This window comes from Vipera ursinii (assembly GCF_947247035.1).
Source record: "Vipera ursinii genome assembly, chromosome: 7".
NCBI lineage: Eukaryota > Metazoa > Chordata > Lepidosauria > Squamata > Viperidae > Vipera > Vipera ursinii.
Genome location: NC_139521.1, coordinates 15,318,024 through 15,342,130, shown reverse-complemented (window position 1 = coordinate 15,342,130; position 24,107 = coordinate 15,318,024). Strand labels below are relative to the sequence as shown.

The 24,107-nt window shown below is 35.5% G+C and overlaps 1 protein-coding gene across 1 annotated transcript; it reads right to left on the bottom strand.

Annotated features, from left to right (window-relative positions):
• Positions 1–22,418: 22,418 nt before the first annotated feature.
• NPY1R (neuropeptide Y receptor Y1) lies at positions 22,419–23,728 on the bottom strand (the record flags this gene model as incomplete). Its single annotated transcript, XM_083366868.1, has 2 exons — positions 22,419–22,874; positions 23,033–23,728. 2 exons carry the CDS (start codon positions 23,726–23,728, stop codon positions 22,419–22,421), a joined length of 1,152 nt encoding a protein of 383 aa, XP_083222994.1.
• Positions 23,729–24,107: the final 379 nt, after the last annotated feature.

Here is a 24,107-nt window from a genome sequence, read left to right as displayed (position 1 = left end):
TAAAAAGCTTTAATAACCTACTATTTAATTATAGGAATGATTTTATTTAGAAAATTAATTGCTAATATTTTCATCACGTCTTAATAGCATAGCTGAACAAGCAAAAGAAATAGATAATTTTTGTCATTATACAATGGTATATTTATGGATGCGGGACAATGAAAATGTAGGATCTTTATGACTGAAATAAAGAGACTTGGACTAACATGAAATAATACAAACCAAGACAGTAGATTAGATCAATATTTAGTTTTGCATAGAGGTGACATATAACATTAGTAGACCACAATCTATTGTTTGGTAAGCTAGAAAAAGGTGGAATAGACAACATCACCACCAGATGGATTTGTAACTGGCTAACAAACCATACCCAGCGAGTAGTCTTCAATGGTACTACATCCACATGGAGAGAAGTAAGCAGTGTTCCATCTTAGGCCAAGTACTCTTCAATATTGATGATTTAAATGAGGGAATAGAAGGGGAACTCATCAAATTTGCATATGACACCAAACTGGCAAGAATAGCCAACACCCCAGAAGACAAGCTCAGGATTCAAAAAGATCTTGACAAACTGGAACAATGGGCCTATCCAACAAAATGAGTTTTAATGTGGAGAAAAGCAATTTTTTACATTTAGGCAGGAAAAATCAAAGATATAAGTACAGATTAGGTGAGACCTGGCTCAAAAACAGTAACTGTGAGAGGGGCCTTGGATTCCTAGCGGACGTTCACTTGACTATGAGCCAGCAATGTGCAGCAGCAGCCAAAAAAAGTTAATACTATCCTGGGTTGAATAAACAGAAGCATAGAATCATGATCATGTGAAGTATTAGTACCACTTTAAAAAACTCTAGTAAGACCACACCTGGAATACTGCTGCCAGTTTTGGTCACCATACTACAAAAAAGATGTTGAGACCTTGGAAAAAGTTCAAGGAAGAGCAACTAAGATGATCCAAGGCCTGGAGACTAAAACATATGAAGAACGGCTGCAGGACATGGGTTTGGCTAGTCTAAAGAAAAGAAGAAATAGGGGAAACACAATAGCAGTATTCCAGTATTTGAGAGGCTGCTACAAAGAAGAGGGAGTCAAATTATTCTCCAAAGCACCAGAGGGCCAGGACAAGAAACAATGGTTGGAAACTGATCAAAGAAATAAGCAAACTGGAATTAAGGAGAAACTTCCCAACAGTGAGGACAATTAACCGGTGGAACAGTTTGCCCTCAGAAATCGGGTGCTCCATCACTGGAGGTTTTTAAGAAGAGACTGGACAGTCACTTGTCTGAGATGGTATAGGTTCTCCTGCTTGAGCAGGGGGCTGGACTAGAAGACCTCCAACATCCCTTCCAGCTCTGTTCTATTCTATTCTATTCTATTCTATTCTATTCTATTCTATTCTATTCTATTCTATTCTATTCTATTCTATTCTATTCTATTCTATTCTATTATCATTAGGACAGTAATTGTTTATGGGGATTATTTCCTTTGTAAGGTCAAAAGTCAACATATAAATAAAATTATTCTCAATGTTACATCACTCCTGTTCTAATATTTTTCAGTTGGAGGAGTAATGTTCCCTGGAATTCAATTAGTATCTACTGTCAGCAGAAGTCAGTCTTGACTTAATTACTGTCATCGGTATGGATAATTGTTAGCCTGTAATAGACAAGCTACCTGCTTATTACACAAATTAGGCCCAAATATGATTACCATTTTTGTTTATCTAATATGTTATTTTTCTGTTATCATTAATAGCCTCATATCTTGCTTATAATAAATACGTATTTTCATTGATTTAAGACATATTTAAGTCTACGCTAAACATGGCTATGTCCAGATAAAATCCAATATATAAAATCAGTATCTTCCTTTTAGAAACAGTGCTAGCTAAAAAAGATTATTTTATATGTTGACTTTTGACCTTACAAAGGAAATAACCCCCATAAACAATTACTGCCCTAAGGATAGGATAGGATAGGATAGGATAGGATAGGATAGGATAGGATAGGATAGGATAGGATAGGATAGGATAGGATAGGATAGGATAGGATAGGATAGGATAGGACAGAGATGGAAGGGACCTTGGAGGTCTTCTAGTCCAACCCCCCACTCAAGCAGGAGAACCTATACCATCTCAGACAAGTGACTGTCCACTGTGTAGTCACTGCGGCTTGAAAACCATGTTTTGTAGGTTAGCATATGTAAAAGTTATTTCAAGGGCTGTCTTTTCCCAGTCACATCTACCCTTCCCACCATAGAGGGAGGAAGGGAATGCACCACATACTCTCTCCTAAGGAGATGCATCTAGCAGGACCAAGAAGAAAGGCCTTCTCCATGGTGTTTCCGTCTCTATGGAACATCACCCCCAAAGAGATAAGTGGCTCTCATTGTGATACTTTCACGAGCCCCTGAAGACCTGGTTTTGCAACAGACCTGAGGACCCCAGAGTGGGATGGAACTCATCAATTGGCTTATTTGATTGACTGGTGTCACCCAGAAGTGGGGGTTATTCCTTTTTATTGTTGGGGTTTTTTTACATCTTTGTGAGCCATTTAGAATCACTGACAGTGGTCATATAATTTTAAAAAAATAAAATAAAAAAACTTTAGAAAATGAACAAAATTTTGGAGCTATGCATTTAAACTTTTACAATCCTCTAACTGACGAAAAAGAGATATAATTCTTTAGGGCTTCTGATAGTTATTCAAAGGGAAAATAAAATTTCATTTGCTGTTATTTCTGTCTATAAATATGAAAACTAATTTTACTGCTGCCTCTCTATTCATCCTAGCACAGATGTGATTATTTGCTTATTGTCTTTGCAAAGACTAGTGGAAAGTAATTTAACCTTTACATAGTATTAGACAAACATCAGGAATATAATTATATTTGTATGATTAAAGTCACAATGGCTGAATTAACTAAGCTAAAACAGAGTAGGATAGTTTATAGGATTTTATTTTATTTTATTTTATTTTATTTTATTTTATTTTATTTTATTTTATTTATTTAATTTTATTTTATTGATAATCTTCCAATGGATGGCATATTATATTAACCAGATCTCCACATTTATTTATTTATTTATTTTATTGGATTTGTATACCGCCCTATTCCCGTAGGACTCAGGGCGGTTTACAGGGCAGTTAAAACCATGAATACAAAAAATTAAAAACAATTAAAACATTAAGCCACAGTAGAGTTTTTTAGGCTTGTTATATGAATTCCCTGTATAGGGATTATGGTTTATTAACCTTAGTTTAATGTATTAGCTAAATCTAATTTAAGATTAAAGGAATGGAGTATTAAGAAAGGTTATTTGAAAGAATACATTGATAAATAACTGATTTTCTTTTCTAAATTCCATGTTATCATATACAAATGATTTTTTTCCCAACTATTTGTCAGTCAATCCCAAAATAAAGACTTGGTTTCAACTGTTTATTAATCTTTAAAATCCTCTGAATTACTCAATGTATTCTAATTCAAAATTTTCTAGCTCTTTTATACATCCATCAAGGCCTTCTTGTTCACATTTTCAACATGTGTTTGAAGTACCATTCTACAGATATGGGACATATATCAACAGTACATCATTTTATAAAAATTTTCTGTAAGACTGTAACATAGTTAATTTTAATCTGTTTTTTTTTCTTGCTAGACAAATGTAAATTTAGCTTTTTACTACTCTAAGTGGTACATAAATTCTCAAATCTGGCATAGTCTGAAGCAAACATTTTAGGCAAAATATTCATTTTAATCACAAATTCTTCCAAACAATGCCAAAAATTGTCATTTTTCTATTGTTATGGCTTGCGGCAGACAATATTTTAGAGATTAAAGTAATATTACAAGTGTTATTAGGTGCAAAATGCATGTCTTAGTCTATATTTTCCTAACAGTGTAACAGAATTAACAGAATAACAGAATTAGTAGGGACCGTGGAGGCCTTCTAGTCCAACCCCCTGCTTAGGTAGGAAACCCTATACCATTTCAGACAAATGGTTGTCCAGTATCTTCTTTAAAACTTCCAGTGTTGGAGCATTCACAACTTCTGGAGGCAGGTTGTTCCACTGATTAATTGTTCACACTGTCAGGAAATTTCTCCTTAGGTTGCTTCTCTCCTTGCTTAGTTTCCATCCATTGCTTCTTGTCCTGCCTTCGGGCGCTTTGGAGAATAGCTTGACTCCCTCTTCTTTGTGGCAGCCCCTCAGATATTGGAACACTGCTATCATGTCGCCCCTCGTCATTCTCTTCATTAAACTAGACATACTAATTCCAGCAACCCCTAATAATTTATGTAAAACAATAGCAGTGTAGACCTATCTAATTAAAAAAACATTTTAAAAAGAAATCAAGTAAGCAAATTTGGGAGTATGATAAAATTATTCATCCTGTTGAAGGAAATTAAAGTTATGAATTAATGAAGGACAAATAGGTAACAGCTGTATTTTTGTCTAGTAGACAAATATCTATTACAAACATTTTCTCCTCACCCACCCTATTTCAATTAGCATTTTGAGAAATGGCTTAGTTGCCTGTAGCTCCTGATTTGCACAGCACCAGATATGACCAATCAGTAATAATCAGTACTGTTTTAAGCAGAAGCTTACTATCTTTCAGTGCATCACAAATATTTCAGAGAGAAACAACATATATGCAACTACTGAATGTTAATAAAAAATCAGATACTCTTCTATAGATTAAAGGAATACTTTATTTACTTAAAGTATTTATAGAGTGACTTTATTACAAAGTGCTTCTAGGATGGCTAATTTTGAAGGTGACCACTAGAGGTTATACACTTTTAAACTCATGCTCCATGAACCCATCAATATGCTAGTCTTCTGATTATATTTTTTGTCTGAAAGACTGTCAAATAACATGTCATAACCTTTTAAAGTAATGTATTTGGATTGATAATACAAAGTCTAACTTCTCTGTTCTTTAATACATTTTGTCGGGTGGGGGGGAACAGTGAAACTGAAGTGGATAAAGTAAATTAAGCTTTTAAATCACAGCTTAATTAACATTTGAGGCTGGGGTGTGACAAAATACTCTAAATCAGTGCATCCCATAATGAAGGGTTTTACACAAAGATCAATCTGTTGCTGAGCCTATAAGATTGAAAAAGGTGCCTTCCATGTGGTAAAAGATCTCCCGTTGTGGCAGTTCAAACAATAGCTGCTTAAGCTATTTTAAATTCAAAGGCACTGAACACTTTATACTGTGCTGTCAAAGAACCATGCTGTTCTTTTCCTGTTAAGATTCAGTCTAAAAACTAAAAGCAGATAGTAGCAAATACCTTTTAGCAAGCTGAATCAAATACTGTGGGCAAAGCAGGAATACGCAGATTTTGTAGCAAAGGGAAATGCAATCTTTGTTGACCAAACTTAACACCATGGAGGGTTGAAGGTCAGATTTGCCTTGGAAAGGTTGAAAAGCCCTGGTCTATGGCAATGGCCCTAACATTTTTGGCCACAGGGATTGGTTCTGTGGAGAAAGGATTTTCTGTGGACTGGAGGGGAGCATATTTTGCTAGCTGCTTGCATCCTGTGGATGGGGCCTCACTTCTTTCCATAGCCGGTTGCTGGCATGCCACAGACTGGTGCCAGTCCATGGACCAAGGGTTGGGGACCCCTGGTCTATGGCTTATTAGCCATGCTTGACTACTCCACAGAAAACAAAAAACAATCCGCATGATGTGCAACATTGCACAGCGCACTGATGAGCTATAATTTAGAAGAATGCTGGATTAATGTGTCATTCACAGTCTAATTGAAGACAAAACTTAGTTCAAAGAAAGAAGACAATTAATATAATATGTAGAGTATTGTATAACAGAGTACTGTATAATATTTCACAGAGAGAAACAAGTAGTCATTCCATTTTGTTTTCTTTAATGTAAACTGTATTCAGTGAGTCAAAATGTTCCTTCTGTGTGAATCAGTCACCGATGTTTTGTGTTTTAGAGCGTATTCTAAAAAAACAATAAGTACAGCATGCAAGACTTATACTTTTCACCTTAGTGATTTCCCCACATAAAATTATTTAAATTATTAATTGTCTTGTGCATTAGATTCAGTCAATTTAGCACAGGGAAATATAGCTGTTACTGAGAGAAGAAGGAAGATTATTTATGCTGACTTGTCTTCATCACATAGGACATAAACAATTTAACATATATGGATACAGGCTTAATTAAGAAATAAAAATTATATGTGGAGCAGGGTAACTTTTGACACATGAATTTAAAGAAGCAGTTATTAACAGATATGAAAAAATAAGTCTATCAGGGTTCAAAAGTCAGAACTGAATCGCAACAGTTCTAGTGCACAATGTTAAGATTTTATATAATTTTACATTTCTGAGTTGCAAATCATAATCATAATAGGAAAGTTGGAAGGGACCTTGGAGGTCATCTAGTCCAGCCCAAAGTCCCTAAATATCACATCAGCACTCAGCAATCTTATAACATTCCCGATATAATTCAGCACTATTCTCAACATTACAATATTCATTTCTGACTCAGAAAAATGGAATCATAATGCTTTGACTCACTGAAATATTGTAGGGCACCATTTCTACACTGCTTTCAAAACAATTATTTTGCATATAGTTAATCATTTGATTCATTTATTCACTGGTGAATGAATAGAATCAACATGTTGAGTATCATAGATTATATAATGAAAGCTTTGAAAGCCTATTATCCCAATTGAAGATGCTTGCATGAAACCAAAATATAAAAAGAAAAATGAGTACCAGAAATATTCTGTATTAACATCATATTCAATACAACTGATTCAGTTGTTAGGCATTTTATGTTATGGATACAAATATCAGACCCAAAGCAACAATAAATAACTATGGCAGCCCAACCTCTGTGTTTTTGCCCAGAACACAGAAGCAAAAATACAGGTAGTCCTCGATTTATTTCCACAATTGAGCCCAAAATTTCCATTGCTAAGCAAGACAGTGAAATGGAGTTTTGCCCCATATTATGAACTTTCTTGCCAAAGTTGTTAAGTGAATCACTGCAGTTGTTAAATTAGTGAATCTGGTTCTTAAGTGAATCTGGTTTCCCCATTGACTTTGCTTGTCAGAAAGTCACAACAAGGTAATCATATGACCCAGGACACTGCAACTGTCATAAGTACATGCCAGTTGACAAGCACTTGAATTTTGATCACATGACCACAGGGATGCTGCAACAGTTGTAACTATGAAAAATGGTCATAAATCACTTTTCCCAGTGCTGTTGTAACTTTGAACACTCACTAAATGAATGGTGGTAAGTCAGAGGACTGTTTGTATAAATAATCATTTTAGTTTGTAGCTTTTAAGAACTAGAAACTAAAAATTCTTGCTAATCTATTGCAAATTAGCCAAAGATCTGTCAATAGATCTGTCCATTCCTGCCCTATAATTGAAAGCAGCAGTTTTCAGAGACACCTCTGGGTCTCAGCATCATAATATTTGAAGAAGGTGCTACGGAGGCAGTATTTGAAATCTGATTGATGAAGAAAGATCTTTCCAAATGTCTGCCCTTCACTTCAGGGGTCAACAGCTACAGTCCTCATCACTCATTTTTATTATCTGCTGCAAGAAAAATACTTATTTGCTCATTAATATTGAAGTATATCTATACAATTATGAACCTAAATAACCTCACTTTAAAGACCAGAAATTGGGCCCTGGAGATATGGAAATATTTGGAAATGTTTCAACATGTAGTAGTAGTAAATATAGCTGTTGAATTCTTGTTATAATTGTCAGTTTTAGTACTGATTTGTTGCCTGTTACGAATGTCCTAATTGGACTGTAGAGAAATAGGGAGGGAGGTAACAAAAGTGAGAACTAAGTTAAAAATGTGACTGGACTGCAATGACAATCAATTTATTTTGACCCAGATTCACATTTTACTTAACTGAGAATATGTTCTCTACACTGCGGCTACTAGATACAATATGAATTTGAATCTATTTGAGAAAGTTCATTGACCTCAATGGCACTGTACTTCACAGCTACTTATTCTTTGTTTTTGTTTTTTATTTGAGATATTTTTACTCCCACTCTTCCCAAAAAGATTAAGAATGAATTACTTCGGAATCTAAAAGTCTTGTTGCAAAGAAAGGTCTGAAAGCAACGTAGACCAGGGCTTTTCAACCTTTTCACCCATTGTACCACTTTTAGGATATGGCAACTTCCAAGTATCACCAGTCGCCTAGCAAGGTGTCAAAAACTTGATGACCCCCCCCAAAAAAGGAAAAAGTGATGAAGTACAGGTAGTCCTCGACCTACAACAGTTCGCTTACTGACTGTTCAAAGTTACAATGGCACTGAAAAAAGTGCCCCCCAAGCCACATCCGAGCAAGACACCTGCCTGCCTCCCCGGCAGTGCTCTTCGTCCTGTCTGAGGCTTTCATCGTTGTGAGCATTTCTGTTGAGGATTGGCAGCATGGGTGGGGTGGGGGTGGTGTTTGATTTTTATTCCCTCTATCTGCTGAGTGGTTGCAGCAGGTTTTGGTCACTTCACATGACCCTGGGACACTGTGACCATCATAAATATGAATCAGTTGCCAACCATCTGAATGTAGATTACAAGACCCTGGAGATTCTGCAACATTCCAGCTGATCAGAAGTGCCAGGATCAGCGCCGAGCTCCAGCTGGAGACTGGCACTGATCCTGATCCTTCTGCTGAGCCCTGACAGCCCTGCAGCTCCAGTCATCTCTCGCTCAGGCTTGTGCGGTGCTGCCACCAGTTCAGCTCATTCCCCTCCCCCGCTACCAATTTTCTAGGATGGTCACATACCGCCTGCCAGGTGCCAATGTACCACAGGTGGTATCCGTACCACTAGTTGAAAAGCCCTGACCTAGAGGAACTATCTCAAAAGTGCTTTTTTCTTCAAAAGACAACTGGACTGTCATTTTCCCTTAAGGAAGAAGAAGAAATGTTTTGTTTCTTATCCCATGTTTTCCTTCTTCTCCTCCTCTACCACCACCACCACCACTTTTTTCAGAAAAAACAGTCCAAAAAAGGTACCTTTGAGATAACTGTGACCTGGATGACTAAGAATCTCCACAGACACTTAGCAGCACTAATTCCAAGAGAAAGACTCCATATTTTGCAAAGAGGTTTGGATTACTTAATCATGATTGGTCGATTACCTAAATATGGCTGAACTCACACCTCATATTAAACCTAAACCATGGCATGCAATTCTTCATAGTAGACATTGGGAAAAGTTTGCATAGTACAGTAAATTGCCTAATAAAGAGCACAAGCCATTGCAGAAAGTATCCTTTTCAACTTGGAAAAAAAAACCTATTTGAAAAAGCTTTTATTTTTATTTTGGTTTTTTTCTTGCCAGCTTGATAGAATACTGCAAAATGCCCATTGACTTTCCAAGAGAGTTGTGTTGTAGCTATTAAGTTGCTGATTAGTGGTTTTCATTATGATGGGGAGAGTTCCCATAACTCAGGCATATCAAACTCTCGACATCACATGACGTTGCACAATGTATCATCCTCCATTACCGGCAATGGGGTGGGCGTGGTTTTGGTGTGATGCATCCGGCCCATGGGCCAGCAGTTTGACATGCCTGCCATAACTGGTTAAGAAGTTTGTTACTTGGGGGAAAAAATTTCATCATCAGATTCAGTGAGTTGCCTGCTAGACAGTGGATGTTAGAGAAGTCTGACTTCTTTGGGCATAACTAAGTTATGTGAGGGTTATGGCTTGCTGACAATATTCTAGGGAAATTAGTTTGCATAGGCAGCAGGAGCAGGGTAGCACAAGTGAAGCTACAAAGGCAGGCAGAAAGGTACAGAGAAAATTGCCTTTCTAGTCTTGCTATATCATCAAGGTCTTCCCATAAGCAAAATGGATATTTTGCACATGATACAGGCATTAAAACATAAACTGATGAAATGACATTACAATTCTTCCCAAGAAAAAGTCGTACATATTCCTGACTCTAAACTGTATAGGTCATTGAAAGATTTCATATGCGTGCTATATCTAGAGACATGCTTTCAATTTTAATGAGGAGTTAAAGGTCAGAAGTCATATTTTTCTCTCACACATTCTCATCTGATTTGGAGCTTTTAAGCGTTCCTTTTGAAAATGCAGAGGGATAAAAACAAATGAAGCTTAGCATTGCCTATATTCAGTAGCTTAGCAGATCTGCCTTGGTCAGGAGAAAAGAGATGTATGTATATATGAGCCGGCAGTGTTCAAGATGGTATGACTGAATCAATTCTGAATCAATTTTTTTACTCCACTTCAGCCCCTGGAAAAAAACATTCTGGTCAGTTTTTTACTCACTTGTTTTACTACCTTTTTGGGATAGCTCAATGAAAAATAAATCAATATTATACATACTGTAAATATTCATAATAGTATGCTCAGGATTGGTGGTATATATAAACTTATATACATTTACTAATAAATAAGTATGCCCAATGTCTGCATAAGGAGCTCTCTGTTAGTGTAAAGGATTTACATGCATTACAGAATGGATGATCCAGGAAAAAAAGAGATCATGTAGTTTCTTCTTTTGCTATTCCAGACTTCTTTTTTTAAAAAAATATATTTTATTAATTTTTTAACATAATCACCTTAATATTTCGTAAACAGCCTGTTGTCTGGGTTTATATTTAAAAACAAGCAATAACAATTAATTTCTATAATTCCACAATCCACATAGTAGCTTTCCTTGATTTTCTCTTTTTCCAACAATATTCTCTTTTATCAACTTATCTTAGTACATTTCTTAGTATTTTGATAGATAAGAATTGAATATAAACATTTTTCTAGTATTTCTACAAGTAACAACATCAATATAAAGCTTCTTTTCTAATTGATCATCTTAATTACCTTGTCATAAATCCTGTTTTCCCTGCAATCTTCAAAACATTCTTATCAGTTAAGACTTTCTCAGAGTTAATTACATTGAAGTATTTAAATCTTTTTCCTCATGCAGGCCATCCCAACAATTTTACATTCTGATATCTTAAAACAAAAACAAAAAATGAGAAGAAAAAAAGAAGTAAATAGTATACTACTTGAAAAACATGTCCCTCTTAAGCTAAAATATATTTATATCCAAAAATTTTCTATTCTTTTTAACCATACTCAAACAAATGTTTAAATATTCCATCTAATAAATCCAATTATCTAATCTTTTAAATCTATTCAAAATATTCTTATCAATTGAAATTTCTCAAAATCAATTACACTTAAGTATCTAAATCATTTCCCTCATATAAACCATCCAACATTTTTATAATTCTCGTAAAAAAATACTCTGTTAAAATTCATTTATATCCATAATTTTTCTATTTCTTTACCCACATTAAAACAGGTGTTTAATCTTTAGATAATCCATCTGATAAATCCCATCATCTAATTTCTTAATTCTAACTTTAGCCCTTTTTTTGCCAAACATCTTTCCTAATCAGTATGCTCCAATGGACCAGAAGGTCTTCCCATAATCTTGTAGATGTTGTAGGTACAAGAGACAAGTCAAATGAGATGTTTTTGTAGGAATGTTTTGCCCCTTCCTATTCATTGAAAATCTCTTTCTTTCTCTCTTAATTTCTCTTATCATTTTTTGTCTCTCAAGTTCTTGTAGTCCTCCTGACAGCTCTATAATCCATTTTGTCAAATCTTTTTTCTTGTCCTCAGACATATTTCACAATCTTGAAGTGTAGATTATTTTTTCCATGTCCGATATTTCCTCCAAGTTTTTCTCTACCTGGATTAAGTCATAATTCCTTCCATTGTTGGGTTCCATCTTTAAATCTCTTTCCCCTGGTTCATGTTAAATTGTCTGCTTTATTTGATCGCTCTCTCTTTTTATTTTCTGAGAGGTTTTTTTTTGTGAGATTAAATTGAAGATGTGTTAATTTATATTTTCAAAGTTGTTTTTAATTTCCTCATGGTTTGAAGTCATTGTCATTTGTATTAGTTGCAACATAGCATACATTTTCTCCTGGAAAGTATTTGTTTTTTTCTTGATATGTTCTTTCTGCAGATCTTTGATGTTCCATGATAGCCAAAAATCAAAGTTTTCCTTTCTCTGCAAACAGCTTTAAAGTCACAGTTCAATAAATATTTATAATTCAGGAAGATCAGTTTTTTTCCTAAAGTTTATAGTTCTTGCTTTGTAAATAGCTCAAAATGTTTTCTTTTCTTTGTTGCAGCTGTTCTCTGTTTAGCTAAAACATTGAAGGTCACAAAAACAGTTCCTGTATCAGAGCAGCTACAATTGTATATTTTCATCTACCACTAGATGTCAGCACCAGTTCATTTTTCAGTTTTCAAAACAAGCAATTACTTTCTTCTGTTTTCATCAATAATCTTTTAAAAAGAAAATCTTAATTAATTTCACCAATTTCAAACTTATCTAAATTTAAGTCATTTTATTTCAATGTATTTCTGTCCCCCCCCCAAAAGGTTAATTCGCCACTTCCATCTGTGGGATGGTAGAGCAAAATTCCCCCTCCTTCTCACTTTCAGAGGATTTTTGCTTCTTGGGTTTTTCCACCCCAAGAAATTAATTATCAAGTAGAAGGGAGAGAATCAGTATTCTTACCCAGTTCCAGACACATTGTTTACAATCAAGCTTAAATTAGTTCTTTTTGGTTTCCACTGCTTGTAGCTTGGGCTAGACTCTGGAGTGAAGCTAGCCTTTCTTCTGCTGGTTTCTAGAGGGCTTTTCCCAGACGACCGAAATGACCACCATCTCTCCACAGTCGGTGGGGGACCCCTCCTTTTTTGTCACCTCTTTGGGGCGAATTTAGGCCCATTTAGGGTTCCCAAACAGAAAAAAATTGGCCATAGGGTGTGGAGCCCCACGATCCTTCGGCTGCTGTGCTACTGCACAAAACTGGAAGTCCCTACTATTCCAGACTTCTAAGTGGCAAACATTTTATTTTCCCTTTTTTCATTTAATGCTAAAAAAAGCTGCTGTGTCTCTATAATTTAAATGGATCTTTTATCAGATAAAGTAATTGGCCTTTTATGTCCTTGCAGTATAGGATTATTCCTGGAAATACTCAATATTTAATCTGGCGCAGGTTTTGTCTTCTATCTCAGTACAGGCCCAGGCTGCCCTACCATCTGTCTCTGCCCATTGTTGTTCCTGGAGAATGGGTTCAGGTGAAAAGAACTGTCACCTAGAAATACCAGTCCTGAGTGGTTTAAACCATGCCAAGTCCTTCTGATTTAAGGAATCAAGGCGTGAGTCCATGGAAAGTCCCATCATTCCCTCTCCAGTGACAAGCTCCACATCTGGACGGCCTGCAAATGAAATTTCAACCTGCCTCACCTGTTGAACTGTTTCCATCTACGTATGAGAAAAACCGCAATGGATTGGACTACCCTGAAAATCGTGTTCCTGGAACCTAAACTATGTATTGTAATATTGTTCTTCTGCTACTGTTGTTTCCCTCGTACCTTCTTTGGTAGAAGGAAGGACCATGGGCCCAATACTTTATGGCAGAAAAGGGAGTTATGTTTATAACAAGACTACGTATTCCACATGCAAAGGGGCAACAGGGTCACTTGTTATGCTCCTGTCAATACAGTGCAGCTTTACCAACCATTTTAAATCTGGACATATGGAGGAACATACAGACATTACCTTTTGGGGAAGAATAACACGAGACTTATGGACAAGTGCCAGAATCTTTTTTTTTATGCATGTAAAGCTATTGACTATAATCAAGCTAAATGGTCTAAGTGTGGAGACAGGCCTACTCTTTAAATGCCAAATATGTTTGCACATCCTACCCAACCTGGCATAATCAAAGGATTCCTGCAATCCGGTATGCTTCAAGATAACCAGACCAATGGATTTTTCAGCATCATTTGAACTTGCTATCAATTGAACCAGATACAAATATGGGTTCAAGTTGATCTTCATGAACTGGAAACCACAACTGAGATTCCCTCGGTATCAGAGACTTTTTATTATTATTATTGATCTGGCCCAAAAGAATTGTTTCATTTTTAAATGTGAAGCTTGAGAGAACATCACTTCTTATTTTCATTTGACTTGGGGAAAAAAGGACTGTCCAACCAAATGGGTCCTCTATTTCATCATTGTGACCCTTCACTGATTGCCTAATGTGCAATCAGCCCAGGTTCAAATCTCAGAAGGGTATGGCTGACTGATGAGAACAAATATGTTTGAAATGCGTATCAGTCTTCCTTAATTCTTTGTTAGCAATCCAAAAAAGAATTCACACACACACATAGACACAGACACACACACACACACACACACACAGACAGACACACACACACACACACACACACACATATATATATACATACATTTGCCTTGCCTTCCAGCTAATATAAGAGAGAAAGAACCCCGTGGCTCAGGAGGTTAAAACACTGCCTGATATATAATCAGCCCGGGTTCGAATCTCAGATAAAGGGTATGACTAACTGATGAGAACATAAAAAGTTCGAAATGATCATCTTAGCCTCCCAAATTCTTTATTAGCAATTTGAATAATTTGCATATATATATATATATATATATATATATATATATATATATATATATATATATATATATATATATCTTTGTTTATGTGCAAGCAGCTTTGTAGGTGCTTTATATTGGGAAATTAGTTATATAAAAGCAAATGTTTCATGCTTTAGGTACAGGTGATTGCTTACATGAAAAGAGCATGGTAAGGGGAGGGGGGAAAGGAGTGGAACCTGGGTTGTTGTGGATGAGTCATCATCTAGGAATTATTTTTCTGTACCTTTTGGTTCCTAGTACCAAGACCAGATCTCTTTGTTCTGGAAAGGTATAAAAGGTGGAAGACATCTTTCCTGGTTGTTGCTTTCATCTCTCTACCAGCCACAAAGAAAGATGTGGCCACCCAACTCTTATTTTGATCAAAATAAAAATTGTTTGCTTGCTGAAACCTTGGCTCAGGAGTTTCTTTTGACTCTTTTAAATTCCTGAGTAATGCTGGGGCAATTGTGAGGCTAAGTGGGAAAGCTTACAGTGATATAAACCACACTGTTACTCATGCAACCCAATGAATACCTTGATTCTTCCTTGTAGTGTATAGTTGTGAATGTGGTCAGAAAGTGTGAGGTCTTATAAATGCATCTTGTAGGCCTGTGTCCTGTTCAATCTCAAGTATTTGATTACTTCAACCAATAAGATAATTTCTCTGTTCTTTCTGAATTGGGCCTAGAATCTTATTTCATTAATAATTAGTTTCCTTTCCTGCCTTTCATTCAAGTACTGAAGGGGCATATATAGTATTCTATCCTTTTTTCACCACAAACCAACTTTGTGAAACTGATTGAGTTGAGAAGGAGGGACTGTGTCAAAATCACTGAGTTTCAACAGTGAAGGTAGACAAAAAGTTGACTGTTGTTGTTCCTAGTCCAACACCATAATAACGACACTATCCAGTCACTATTTTCAGTTTTAAATATAATTGCAAAAGATGAAAAGCAGATCTGGGGCTTTTGCCTATATGGAACTCTCTGGGTGAGTAATTCTGCTGATCAAATGATTAATCTTTTCCTTTTATCACTCAATCTATATCATCAATAATTCCAAACCCTTTAAAACATTGCTATAATTTGTATTTACATGTCTTTCTAAACCATAAAGGGAGCTCTTGGCTTTGGCTTAATTTATGAGTGGAAACACGAAATATGGTTAACTTACCAAGATTTATTAATACAGGATGAAGGAGAAATTAAGAAGAAGTTAAAATCTATTGACTGAAGAAGAATTTAGTTTACAATAATTTTCATAAACATAGTTTAATGTAGATGAAAGGACAATTGGAACTGAAAAAAATATAAAATGGAATTTCAAATGGAATTTCAAATATACAAATAATGAACATGTAAAAGCAAAAATATATACAATTTTATTAATATTTGAAATAGAAAAATGGGTTAAAGATTGCATGACAAAAAGGACTGCTAATTTTGGATATAACAGAGATGGATATTTGGGGATAGCCCGGGTTAACTAGTTCACAATGTGTCATAATCTAAGAGTCATTTTCTTAAAAAGAATATACCTTTGGCATTTGACAGCAGGCAAATTATAAAAACTATATAAAGTTATTTCAAACCAGTGACAGAAATGTGAGGACCTGAAGGACCATTTAGCATGCATGACGGGCTTGTGAGAAAGCTAAAATTCTGGGTACAAATTCATGTAATGGTGCAAAGGATTTCCTTACTGGGATTTATAGATGTCGAATAAGAGAATACTTTTGGTAAATTGATACCGTAAATGGTAACTGCAGCAAATTTATTATATGGAAGAATAATGAAATTTTCACTGTAGAGGAATAGATTGTGAAAATGTCAAAAATTTACAGAAATGGAGAAACTGACCTGTTTGGTCAGAGGAACGTTTTGGTTTTTTTTAAGACTAATAACCTTTTATGGTTTGGGTTGTCGTTGTTTTTTCTGAAGGAAAAAAATAGATGATTTATGGATCTGAAGACTAAGAAATATGACGACTAAATAAAAAGTTGAAGGGACTTGTAAAATGCTTAAGAGGGAGAAAAGAACATAAGAGTGTAATTATCTGTTGAAAAGAAAATTGGAAAACATCTATCTGTTTTCTAACTGGTTTCTTCTTTCTTCCTTTTTCGTTTTCCTTTCAGCATTGTTTCAGCATGGTTTACTGATACCACTGCAGTTGATTAGAAACACACAGAAGGCACAGAACCCGTGATCGGTAAACCATAATGATAGGATTGATAGAGCCATTACTGTCACAAATAAACAGATCACATTTTGGTTTTCTAGTTCTATTGGGGAATTGAAACCAGGTCAATTTACCAAATTAATTATGTGAATTTATGGAAACTTTACAATTCTTTTAAAGCAGCAGAATACCATCGCCCTCTGGCAGTGCAACAGCAAATTGTCTTGAACCTGAGGGGAATCTCAAAGATAAATTTTATTATGTTAATAAATATGTAAACTATTTAATATAGTAAATGTTCTTTATTTTTTCTACATTTTGATATGAAACTAAGAGATCAAAACAATATAGAACTATATGTATATATCCAAATAGAAAAAGGATTACAAATAACCATGGCAATAGGCATGAATCCAAGCATGCATTTGAGTAACTGATTGGTGCATCACTTTTTTATTCTCTGGCTAAAAACGTAAAGTGTATCTCTACTTAAACCATCACTGTATTTAATTTCTAAAGTGGGGGGGAGTTTTCCAGTAATATCAGAAACCATGTTTAAACAATGTGGAAAGGATAAGAAACTGGGTCTTAACTATACCAAAGGCAAGAACAGTTAAACTCCATTGCTTTCAGTGGGAAGGTCTGGAACAAACGCTGTTGGTGAAAATTATCTCTGCATAGTATTGCCACCTTAAAGATATGTGACAAGGTAGCAATCTTGAGTACATTTATGGAGGATGAAATTATACTGAAATCAGGTGCTCTTGCTTTTCAATAAATATAAATCAGGTCCTCTGATCAGTTGGGTATAAGAAAAAACACACACACCAAAAGACAGTTAGAACTTCAATCCTTATTGTATTTGATTACCATTAGTACAGAAGACAGGATATAGAGCAGATAAAAATATTTCATGGATTACGCCTACGGTTTTTTAAAATTTCAGAAGTTATGCAGAAGAAGTTAACTTTGAAGCAAGCAATAGCAAAGGCATGCAGTGGTATACATTTTATACTCAAACTTTATTCCCCCCCTTTGGAAATCAGAGATTACCCAAATGATAGAAAGATGCCAAATAAAAAATATATCTGGCCAAGTAATCATACAATAACACATTTTCATGCTCTGCTTTGTACTATTTAAAATATTGCACACAACACCATTCTGATACTTTTTCAGATATAGAAATTATCAAGTATTTTTATCTTGTAGATCTCATTCTACATCCCTTCTTGGCAATTTGTTAATATATAAAGTTAGTCATCATTAGAGATAGCAAATCTGGCTGAAACAAATAATGAAATCCAACAAGCCTTGATGTAATTTTTCAGTCTTGGAATAGTTACCCAACAAGAAATATTCATTTTAACAACACAGATAACAAAATAAGAGTATAGTTGTTTGCTTCATTACAGTTGTATCAATATTGACCATAGCTTGGCAGCTTCCTATATATAGTGGTACATTGGTACTCAATTGCTTTGAAACTCATTTGGTACTCAACGTATTTTGATGCAAAAATTTTGTCCAGGTCATTGTTTATTTGGTATTCAACGCACAAGCTAGAACTTGTTGGGTTTTTCATGAGCTGTACGCCATAATCATCACAATTATGACAAATCATGGCTTGAACTATCTTGCTTTGCATGTAATGAGTCTATCTCATATATTAGTTTCTTTTAAGTTGCATTACTGAAATAAATGAACTTTTACACGATATTCTAATTTTTCGAGTTTCACCTGTATAAGGAAACAATTTTGGCAGAATTCTTGTTCAAAAGCTACAAGATATGGCAATGAAGTAACTCTAGAAAAAAATGGTTATGTGCTTTTCTTAACTTAGTTATAGAAAAGTGAAAAATAGGTCATGTCAGGAGAAACAATGAAGCTGAAGTGGTGTAAGAAATGTCTTTGCTAAAATAAGAAATAAATTCAGGAATAATGATTAATAAATAAAAATTAGATTGGTAAAAACAATAACAATAATGCCTTGTGTTGATTGTTCTTTTAGTCATAGAGAGTCACAAAGCTATCAGGTGAGAAAACAAACGTACAAATGAAGAGTGTCAAGAAAAAAGGGAAGATTGAGAAAAATATGGTTGGAGAAAGAGGGAGGTGAAACGTTCAAAGAACAAAAGCAATGTATGAATCAGTATATGGGTATGATGGAAACTACATGGTTTGCAAAGTCAGAAGGTAGAGAGGGTATAGTGAATTGTGTTGGTTTAAATTAGATGAGCTTCAATTTCTTTTCTCTCCTGCTTTAAATTTATTTTGTTCTCTGCCTCTCATTCTTTTCCTGCCCTTTGCATAATATGACTTACCCTGAAAAGAAACAACATAATGAGTGGGAATGTATACACGAATCCATGCATGCATGCATATTTACAGAGGGCTACTTGATTCCCCATGTCCATATTAGAAATAGAATCAAGTTCACCTATGTGAGCAATGGAAACCACTGTGCATTTTTTCTTTACATCTTCCCCAATAAAGGCACTTTTAAGTTCTCTTTATGATCAAAAACTAAGGGAAAAGGATTGGATTTTTCTGTGTGTGGGAGGGGGGACAATTATGGTAGATATAGCCACTAAGATTTCACAATAAAAATTTAAGAATACTGTATCATAAATAACAAATACAGCTTTTAAGTTCTCTTTATGATCAAAAACTAAGGGAAAAGGATTGGATTTTTCTGTGTGTGGGAGGGGGGACAATTATGGTAGATATAGCCATTAAGATATCACAATAAAAAATTAAGAATACTGTATCATAAATAACAAATACAGCTGATGATAGATGAGCACATCTTAAGAAATTATTATCAAGAAAACCTGAAATGTTCTTAGTAACGTTCTGACAGATTGAACCTCCAGAAACTTGTTGTGCTCTGTGAGATGCTGGCAACCCTACGGTTACAGCCTTGAGCAGTTTTTCAGTTTCATGTGAATGAGGCAGGTTCTGCTCACTCGTATCTCAATCCCTACATCGCTGCAGTTAGACAATCAGAAGCTCTAAGTAACTGAATTATTTTTCAAGCAGAAATCCTAATGAATACTGTGCCAGCTGCAGATACATGAATAACAAGATAAATCATGAAATCTGAACTGTCATTATCACTATGTTGCAATTGTGTTACTGACTTAGGATGTGAATACCACTTCTATTCATATTTTGAAAGAAATGGAATACCATCTTCTACTTCTTTCAAAATATGGATAAAACAGCTTATTACACACACACACACACACACACACACAAATTGGTCCTGTAGTGAATGGGCAGGCTAATTCTTTCCTTCCCCTCATCCTCAACAATTAGAGGTATCTGAGTTTCAATCCATCTCAGTATGAGCTACATGCCATGATCCCATACAAAGTCAAGGAAAACCCTATATTTCTGCTAGAGACAAAAATGGGCTGTATTTTTACAAGAAGGCTGACGTTTGGAAGCAAATGAGGTACCGTTCACACACAGGCACAAGCAGTTTGAAATATAACAAATCCTTGGGGACATGGGAGTAGTACAAGAAGAACTGAGACAGATGGAATTCTCCTTCAGGAAAAATAGCTATCTCTGAAAGAATAAGTAAAAACTGTAAAACTCTAGGCAACCCAGAATCACTTGGTTGAAATAGTAAGCCGTAGAAATTAAATGAATGAGTTTAGCTATGACTGTTCCATACCATTTTATGGGTCTCTGTATGGAGTCTAATTTAGTCTCTCTTGATTATTGTCTCTACGTAAGCTCAGTTCTTGGAAGTTCTATGCAAATGGCCACATCTTTAGGTCAGACTGCTTTGGTATGAGCAGGAGAAATACCATCTAACTTGTTCTGTATATGATTCTATTCAGTGGTGGGATTCAAATATGTGAACAACCGGTTCTCTGTGTGGATGCCGCTTCTGGAAGTCCATTCTTGGCCTGGGCAACAAAAAATTAGCTACCGGTTCTGCCAAAGTGGTGCAAACCGGATGAATCCCACCACTGATTCTATTGGAGAAGCCAGTTTAAACAGTTTTGTATGTGTTTTATATGCAATTACTTAAAGCTAAAAAGGATTTTTTAAAAAACTTTCTCTCTTTGACTATATTTCAAAATAAAAAATTTTATCTGTCTTCTCATAAACGAAGAGGGGAAGGTGGAGGATGATTTACTAATTATTATAGAGCCAGGTGACACAATATAATTTATTTCTTTTTTATCATTTTTCCCTTTTAACTTGCCAGGAATTTGTGAAGGCTATAGAAGCCTGACCTTTTTGCACAGGCTGGAGATTTTCACTAGACAGCCTAACAGTCCTAAGAAAAGATGCAGGTACTTTATAGTGTAGACAAGTGCCTCATTCATGCTCCTGCAGCCTTCAAAATATATTTTTCAAATTGGTTACAAAGGCTGCACAGGCCACACACTTATGGCATAGTCACAGATGTAGACACAACTGCAACTGGATCTCATTTTTTTAAAGTGTAATAATTATCATAAAGAAAAAAACCCAGTGGGCCTATGATATTAAGGGAAATAGGAGACTTTTTTGCCACTTAAAAACACATAGCAATGACTATTTTTACAAAGATAAAGCATATAGGTTGTTCTGATCCATAATTCTGTTTACAGATACAACTATCAATGGAAGTGTTGAGTTATAAGTATTTAGAAAGACCATGAGTTACCTTAATTTCTACTGAGATAAATGCTGAAACTATCCCATCTACAAAAAAATACAATAATGCCATGATTATGACAACCTGCAAAACAGGCCTATTTAGTTCACTGAGAACTTTAAGAAATGCATATCCATCTGTTTGTGTCAAGTGTGAGAAAGCAGGAAATCCAGGCAGTTCAAATGAATATAAAAGTTTATTGCAAGCTTAGGTTCTCTACAAGAATCTAAACTACTAACGGTCAAAGCAAATTGGTGGTAGATAAGAGTCAATGGAATTCAAGATGGGCTGGAGTTAGATCTCTTGTGGGTGCAAAGGGACTCAAGACAGGTGCCGCATTTGACCCCTCCCTTGGGCTCAGCCTGGTCATCTCCTACAGTCTGATTTTAATGTTCTCGATATGTTGCTCCAAGAATATATGACTAAAACCGACCTAGTTCAGTATGAAAATAAAATTTAAATAGGTTTTATTGAATACTGTACAGCTTTTTCTCTTGGATTTTCAAAAATTCTATATAAAAATTGCAAAGACCTCTCTAAGCAGTCTCCAATAACTGGACACAATTGAATGGGGGAAAATATTAATAGCATATATTGTGCTCTCTCTCTCTCTCTCTCTCTCTCTCTCTCTCTCTCTGTCTGTCTCTCTCTCTCTCTCTCTCTCTCTCTCTGTCTCTCTCTCTCTCTCTCTCTCTCTCCACAAATGTATGTGTGCATGTGTGTGTGTGTGTATGTGTGTGTATTTCCAGTAAAATGAATACTCTCTTAAATAATGTACTAAATTGATAGAGAAATATATCAGACACAAATAGGAAAAAAAATTCCATGTTGAAAATTTCAGGCAGCAAAAGTGTTAATATACTTTACATTAGAATGAAGTCTTCATTTAAAAATAGCAAACAGGCCACAAAAAATCAAAACAACAGCAACAGTAGGAACATGAAAGTGACATTTCAGAGTAGGTGGAGGCAAAACAAATCTCTTTAAAATCTGGTGTTTGTTCATGAAACCATGTCAGTCATGACAGCAGCTATATTTTTTCATTAGCATGGTCATTAATTTTTTTAAAAGTGATAGGGCTGGCTTGTTTCAGAGAAGTCTTTGAGATATCTGTGTGCATTGTAGACATAGCTATTGTTTCATAGTCATCGACTCTGGTGTGGAAGTCACAGAAACGAAAGAAAATCTGTAGATCCCGTTGAAAGTTCTTGTTGAGGAACCCATAGAAGATGGGATTCACACAGGTTGAGATCATAGCTGTAAGGTGACAGATTAAAAACAGCAAATTATGGCTGCAGGCTGCAGGGAGAATTTCATGATTCCAGTCAAAGACTGTATTGAAGATGGTGAGTGGCAGCCAGCACACGGCAAATGCCACCACAATTGAGATCAGCATAATATTGATCCTTTTTGTTTCAGTGGATCGGTATTTATTCTCCCTCATCTTGTCCACCATGTTGCATCTTCTTTTTAAGCGAATATAGATCTGTGAGAAATAAGAATTCAGTAACAACAATATAGGCCATATACTAGAGGTACCAGTTTTGATAAGAACAAAGAACAATTTAAGCCATATCCTAGAAGTGCCATTTTGATAAAAACAAAGAACATGCAAGATATGTGACAAAAGAAACTCTTCCTTACCTTTAAGTAGCAAATGAATATAAAACAAAGAGGCCCGAAGTATTGTATCACCAAGAGAATAGTAGTGTATGACAGTCTGGCTGACTCCCATGGAAATGAATCCAAGCATACGTATTTTCCCTTGTAGTCCTCTATGGTTATATTAGTGAAAGGGTCATCAGTTAAAACATGGTATACTAGGAAAGGCAAAGATGAGGCTATCGCTAGGATCCAGATGGTGGCAATTCCAACATAGGCATGTCTGTTATTAGGCCTCCAGCCCCGAGGGTTGATAATCAGCTGATGGCGTTCAATAGCTATGAGGACCAAGGAAAAAACAGAGACTGTGACAGAGACACACTGCACAAAAGGATTAAGTTTGCACATGGTTTCCCCAAAAACCCAGTGGTCCATTAGAGTATATACAAATGTGAAAGGAAGACACATGATAGTTATGAGGAGGTCTGAAAAGGACAGATTGACAATGAGAATGTTGGTCACATTGTGCATTTCCTTTTGCTTCAAGATTATAATAATTAAGGCCAGATTTCCAGAAATACCAAGAAGGATAACAATTCCATAAGCCAAGGCCAAGGTGAATACCATTGCCAAAGGCGCATGGCAGTCAATGTCCTGGAAATGTAAGAGTCCAGAAGCCTCATTGGAGACATTCCGAATAGAATTATTTCCTGTGAAGGAGAGAAGTGATGCATTCATATTGGGTTCTTCTCTAGCTGGGATCACACTGAGCAACAGACTAAAACTTCAATAGCTTCTCTCAAGAAGTCGATGTTTTTTCTTCTCATTACACAAACCACAGGTGGCCGACAAAAGGTGCAACAGAAATGTTCATTCCATTGATAAACTTGAAGGATCTGCAAAAAAGTGGAATGTTCACATATTAATGTTTTAAGGTTATACCGAAAGAGAATTCTATAGGCATTTACTCAGAAGACTGCCCTTATAGTAGTTTGCTGATATCAATATGCCATTATTTTCAATAGTGAAAGCGTAATAACACCAAGAATAATAGCTGAATTAACAACATGAAAGAACTACAGGATTAATGTATTAATTTTCATAGCCTAAGTTTGTC